The 6,776-nt window shown below is 36.0% G+C and overlaps 1 protein-coding gene across 1 annotated transcript; it reads left to right on the forward strand.

Moving 5' to 3' along the window:
• Positions 1–358: 358 nt before the first annotated feature.
• LOC138368056 (uncharacterized) lies at positions 359–6,540 on the forward strand. The gene is made up of 2 exons (XM_069330353.1): positions 359–404; positions 5,831–6,540. The coding sequence occupies exons 1-2, from the start codon at positions 359–361 to the stop codon at positions 6,538–6,540; spliced, it is 756 nt and encodes a 251-aa protein (XP_069186454.1).
• Positions 6,541–6,776: the final 236 nt, after the last annotated feature.

The raw sequence follows: 6,776 nt of genomic DNA on the forward strand, positions 1-6,776 counted from the left end.
AACTTGTTCCGTCATGTTCATATTCTTACCTTTCATCTTATTCACAACCCATCCTCCGAAATTACAGTACGTCTTAATACTAAGTGTAATAATAACATTTCCTGATTGTCATACTTAGTACGTAATACCTACGTCCAAGAGCATCCCAGACGCTGCATCAAACGACTGAGCTACAACATGGTAAAGAGTTGAAACCAGAACTTCTACTGAACTTACTTGGATCCTGCAGCCTCTCCGAGACACAAACAAGGGCTTTACACAACTCCTCCATGCAACTGTGATTTCTGTGTGTAATGAAGTAAAGGCGAAGAGGTAGAACGGTCTATTGACATAGACATAGATCGAGTGAATTGGGGAGATGTGTAAAACCCTGGTTTGTGTCTCGGAGAGGCTGCAGGATCCAAGTAAGTTCAGTAGAACTTCTGGTTTCAACTCTTTTACCATGTCGTAGCTCAGTCAATTAAGGTAGCGTCTAGGATGCTGTCGGACGTAGGTTCGAATCCTCATCACGACCCTTGTGGATTTGTTCATATATTATCTATGTTGTTTTTAAACTTGTATATAGAACAGCGTGGGAAGTATAATAGTGCATTCTAAAAGTATTGAATATATATAGATATATATATATATATATATATATATATATATATATATATATATATATATATATATATATATATATATATATATATATATATATATATATGCGGAAAATCCACAGAGAAATATGAAATGAGGTGAACGTTTCGGCTTTGTTAAAGCCTTTGTCAACACCAGACTGACTAAGGAGAAAGGAAGGGGAGGATATATAGGCCGACACCTGACCAACCCATCCCAAGGGTTGGTCAGGTGTAATTAACCAAAAACAGGTATAGCTTAGCTTAGAATGGTCAAAGAGGATTAAGCGGTCAGAAAATAAGGATAAAAGATTAAAGAAAAGCCTCATGAACACACAATATATGAATATACAATTATAATGAGACATTGTAAGCCTCTCTATCAGAGTTGTTTCTTAAACTGTTGTGCAATATTATAACTTAAAAATGGATCAAGTTTATACATACCAGTACTAACATTAAGAAGATTTGGACACTGACTGATTAGAGCAGACTCAATCAAATTCCGTTCCACGAAATCCCCACAATTTGATTGAGTCTGCTCTAATCAGTCGGTGTCCAAATCTTCTTAATGTTAGTACTGGTATGTATAAACTTGATCCATTTTTAAGTTATAATATTGCACAACAGTTTAAGAAACAACTCTGATAGAGAGGCTTACAATGTCTCATTATAATTGTATATTCATATATTGTGTGTTCATGAGGCTTTTCTTTATTCTTTCATCCTTATTTTCTGACCGCTTAATCCTCTTTGACCATTCTAAGCTAAGCTATACCTGTTTTTGGTTAATTCCTTCCCTAGGTATTGGTTGGGTCAGGTGTCGGCCTATATATCCTCCCCTTCCCTTCTCCTTAGTCAGTCTGGTGTTGATAAAGGCTTTAACAAAGCCGAAACGTTCACCTCATTTCATATTTCTCTGTGGATTTTCCGCATAAAATGATCAGTGTTTTGTGATCGTCAATTGCATATATATATATATATATATATATATATATATATATATATATATATATATATATATATATATATATATATATATATATATATATGTATATATATATATATATATATATATATATATATATATATATATATATATATATATGTATATATATATATATATATATATATATATATATATATGTATATATATATATATATATATATATATATATATATATATATATATATATATACATATATATATATATATATATATATATATACATATATATATATATATATATATATATATATATATATATATAAATATATAAATATATATATATATATATATATATATATATATATATATATATATATATATATATATATATATATGTCGTACCTAGTAGCCAGAACGCACTTCTCAGCCTACTATGCAAGGCCCGATTTGCCTAATAAGCCAAGTTTTCCTAAATTAATATATTTTCTCTAATTTTTTTCTTATGAAATGATAAAGCTACCCATTTCATTATGTATTTAGGTCAATTTTTTTTTATTGGAGTTAAAATTAACGTTGATATATGACCGAACCTAACTAACCCTACCTAACCTAACCTAACCTATCTTTATAGGTTAGGTTAGGTTAGGTTAGGTAGCCGAAAAAGTTAGGTTAGGTTAGGTTAGGTAGGTTAGGTACTCGAAAAACAAATAATTCATGAAAAGTTGGCTTATTAGGCAAATCGGGCCTTGCATAGTAGGCTAAGAAGTTCGTTCTGGCTATTAGGTACGACATATGTCTATATATATATATGTCGTACCTAGTAGCCAGAACGCACTTCTCACCTTACTATGCAAGGCCCGATTTGCCTAATAAGCAAAGTTTTCATGAATCAATGTTTTTTCGACTACCTAACCTACCTAACCTAACGTAACCTAACTTTTTCGGCTACCTAACCTAACCTAACCTATTAAGATACGTTAGGTTAGGTTAGGTAGGGTTGGTTAGGTTCGGTCATATATCTACGTTAATTTTAACTCCAATAAAAAATAATTGACCTCATACATAATGAAATGGGTAACTATCATTTCATAAGTAAAAAATTAGAGAAAATATATTAATTCAGGAAAACTTGGCTTATTAGGCAAATCGGGCCTTGCATAGTAGGCTGAGAAGTGCATTCTGGCTACTTGGTACGACATATATATATATATATATATATATATATATATATATATATATATATATATATGTCGTACCTAGTAGCCAGAACTCACTTCTCAGCCTACTATGCAAGGCCCGATTTGCCTAATAAGGCAAGTTTTCATGAATTAATGTTTTTTCGTCTGCCTAACCTACCTAACCTAACCTAACCTAGCTTTTTTTGGCTACCTAACCTAACCTTACCTATATATATAGGTTAGGTTAGGTTAGGTAGGGTTGGTTAGGTTCGGTCATATATCTACGTTAATTTTAACTCCAATAAAAAAAAATTGACCTCATACATAGAGAAAAGGGTTGCTTTATCATTTCATGAGAAAAAAATTATAGTAAATATATTAATTCAGGAAAACTTGGCTTATTAGGCAAATCGGGCCTTGAATAGTAGGCTGAGAAGTGAGTTCTGGCTACTAGGTACGACATATATATATATATATATATATATATATATATATATATAATCCTAGGACTAATAGTAACAGAATCAACCTCGACTAAAGAGTGTGATAGTTGGAATTGCTTTCTTTTAGTGTTTGCATGTTGGCCTTCATCTCGCGTCAATGTTTAGTCGAATATCCAAATATCCGAATCATTGTCGCTGTCGGAAAATCCGACACCATTTAATATATCATACATACAGATAATTGTAGCTGTGTTGTATAAACAAGTTAACCCATAGAAAACGTAACTTGTAGTGGAATTACCGTCTAAAGAAAACGGGATATCATCACCACATACCATTATAAATTCACCAGCTATTCTGCTGGGAATTATTCTTAAATACATTAGTCTTTGGACTTTACCATCATAAAACATCTCATATAAATTAACTTAATTATCAGTATTAAAGTAGAGTAAATGTGACCCTTCTATCACTTATTGACATCTGGACAATGTAAGCTAGGCGTCAGGGTGAGGGAGGGCAGCCATTGTTTATACTAGACCAGAGGCGCAGGGAGCTATTCGGCTCCTGTTAATTTTACTTGGACGTAGTGTTATGGAAACCAAAGGTGTACCATCTTCAACACACTGTCAACAAATTCAGGTTAAGTGTTCTTTCCGAAACCCATGTATCTTTCATTTGTGGCCATTAATGTCATTATATAGGGTTATCCGGTTAGAGCACGTGGTAGCCTCAAACTAAAGGTAATTAAGCCAGGTCTTTAAGGTTCCATGTACAGTGTTTTCTCTGATATAGCTTGTCATATATAGGTATCTGGCTTTACAGCTAGCGCCCTTTTGACAGGTCAAGACGAGGAAGCATGCTTTGTGCATCAGTTACCAGGGTGATGGAAGCTACCTCAAAGAGGGAAAATGTGGTGTCTACATCCTGGTTATACCTGGTGGACTAAGGCCTGCTGTACAAATAAGATAAGGAACCTCTTCAATGTATGTAGTCTAATACTGTAGTTTGATTGGCTGCATATATATAAATTTAATTAATATAAACCCCCCTAATGTGTAGAGGATCGATTTGTGAGATTGAGATTATTGCAGAAATACAGTCCACTTAACATCATACAAATTGCTATCGAAGTATATAAATTAACGTAAATATAAATTCATATAAATTAAATAAATATAAATCTCACAGGTCGGTTCCCACAGTCGCAAGGAAAGTGCCGGATATGTTAAAACCTAACTAGAATGAATGGGTAAAGGAATCAGACTTCATAACATTTGGACAGATGAAGGAAGAACGACCAAAAAAAAAAAAAAAACACAAGATACTTATAGGAACTGACAGAGTGAACAAACATGAGGGATTCAGCCCTCACTCTCTTCCTTCATTTAATAATGCCCCACAAGGCAGCGTGACAACTATAAATAAATTGTTTTCTCCTCTTTGTGTTTCTTTACAAAATGTTCTATGTTCAAAATTACATGTTAAAAAAATTACAAAATTAATATTAAAAATGTTCAAAAATATTAAATTGAAGGGTCAAAATTATAAACTCAGAGAAGCCAAAGGGATATTTGGAGAGACGTATTAGTGTGCGAGTAATATACACGGGAAATAAAGGTAGACTAGAAACCAGCGACGCAACATTTATATACACGAGGAAATATGATAATAAATGAGATGAGCGGTAAGACAATGCTCTTGGCAACTGACAACTAACAAAACTGGGGCCAGATTCACGAAAGCACTTACGCAAGCACTTACGAACGTGAACATCTTTCAACTCAATCTTTGACGGCTTTGGTTACATTTATTAAACAGTTTGCAAGCATGAAAACTTCCCATTCAACTGTTGTTATTGTTATAAACAGCCTCCTGGTGCTTCGGAGCTCATTAACTGTTTAATAATTGGAAACAAAGTCGCCAAAGCTTCTGAAAAGATGTACAGGTTCATAATTGTTTGCGTAAGTGCTTTCGTAAATCTGGACCTTGGTTCTCAAGAGCTGTTCTTTGGTCTTCCAAATACAACTCTGCGAGTACATGCACAGTGAAAGAGTGCACGAGTTCCAGCACTTCCCCTCCTTATCAATAAGTTTCTCACCCCTCCTCACCAACTACCACCAATAAACTACCCTCCCTCCCTCCCTCCCTCCCTCCCATTTACCATCACAGACCACCATAGCCACGTACACCTCCCTCCCTTTATCAGTCATCCTGGCTTTAATGCCACCTCTCTCCCCACCTCCAGTGCCTCAGTGGGTTAACCTTCCCAGTCCTTCCCACGTCTTATCCAAAACAGGATAAGGAGAGGAGATAGAAACGAGGCAATACTGGTCAAGGAAAAAATCTTTTTAGCGTAATTTTTTGTAGAATACACTGACTTGTACTTTGCACTAAGAATCCTTTAGTGTCAGGAGAGACAATGGTGATGACACTTTAGTGTCAGGAGACTGTGATGGTGTCATTTTAGAATCAGGAGAGGTCGTCATGTGACACCTTAGTGTCAGGAGACTGTTAGGGTTGTCATTTCAGAGTCAGGAGAAGGCATGGTCGTGTTATTTTAGTGTCAGGAGAGAGAGGGAGAGAGAGAGGTTGTGATGGTGACATTTTAGGATCAGCAGAGGGTGTGATGGTGACATTTAGGGTCAGGAGAATATGATGGTGACATTTTAGGGTCGTGTGATGGTCACATTTTAGAGTCAGGAGAGCGTGATGGTCACATTTTAGGGTCAGGAGAGCGTGATGGTCACATTTTAGGGTCAGGAGAGCGTGATGGTCACATTTTAGGGTCAGGAGAGCGTGATGGTCGCATTTTAGGGTCAGGAGAGCGTGATGGTCACATTTTAGGGTCAGGAGAGCGTGATGGTCACATTTTAGGGTCAGGAGAGCGTGATGGTCACATTTTAGGGTCAGGAGAGCGTGATGGTCACATTTTAGGGTCAGGAGAGCGTGATGGTCACATTTTAGGGTCAGGAGAGCGTGATGGTCACATTTTAGAGTCAGGAGAGCGTGATGGTCACATTTTAGGGTCAGGAGAGTGTGATGGTCACATTTTAGGGTCAGGAGAGCGTGATGGTCACATTTTAGGGTCAGGAGAGCGTGATGGTCACATTTTAGGGTCAGGAGAGCGTGATGGTCACATTTTAGGGTCAGGTGAGCGTGATGGTCACATTTTAGGGTCAGGAAAGCGTGATGGTCACATTTTAGGGTCAGGAGAATATGATGGTGACATTTTAGGGTCGTGTGATGGTGACATTTTAGAGTCAGCAGAGGGTGTGATGATGAACTACAATTCCTGGAGAACCAGGGAATATTCAAACAAGAGTTCAAGGACATTAACAAAGTATGAATAAACATCACTCATGAGGTAGTAGAGACCTACCATAGGCCAAGAGTAGAGTTGTTAGTAACAAGGTACTTAAATTATTACCAAATTACCTGTAATCATTGGTACCGGTCCGGAGCCTGCTCTGTGTTTAGTATATGAAGGCGTAGTGACAATGAAGGCTATTGATGTAGAGAGAAAAGGAGAGAGTGAACAGCAAATGTTCAATAAACAGCAATAAAAGACCAGATAATTCATGGTGAT

The sequence above is a fragment of the Procambarus clarkii genome, chromosome 24, assembly GCF_040958095.1.
Source record: "Procambarus clarkii isolate CNS0578487 chromosome 24, FALCON_Pclarkii_2.0, whole genome shotgun sequence".
NCBI lineage: Eukaryota > Metazoa > Arthropoda > Malacostraca > Decapoda > Cambaridae > Procambarus > Procambarus clarkii.

What these genes read in the sequence shown, in the direction of transcription:
- LOC138368056 (XM_069330353.1), top strand. Translation starts at nt 359, where the DNA reads ATGTGTAAAACCCTGGTTTGTGTCTCGGAGAGGCTGCAGGATCCAA. An exon ending in GGAGAGGCTGCAGGATCCAA is followed by an intron (nt 405 to 5,830) that starts GTAAGTTCAGTA and finishes GGTGACATTTAG; the next exon opens with GGTCAGGAGAATATGATGGT.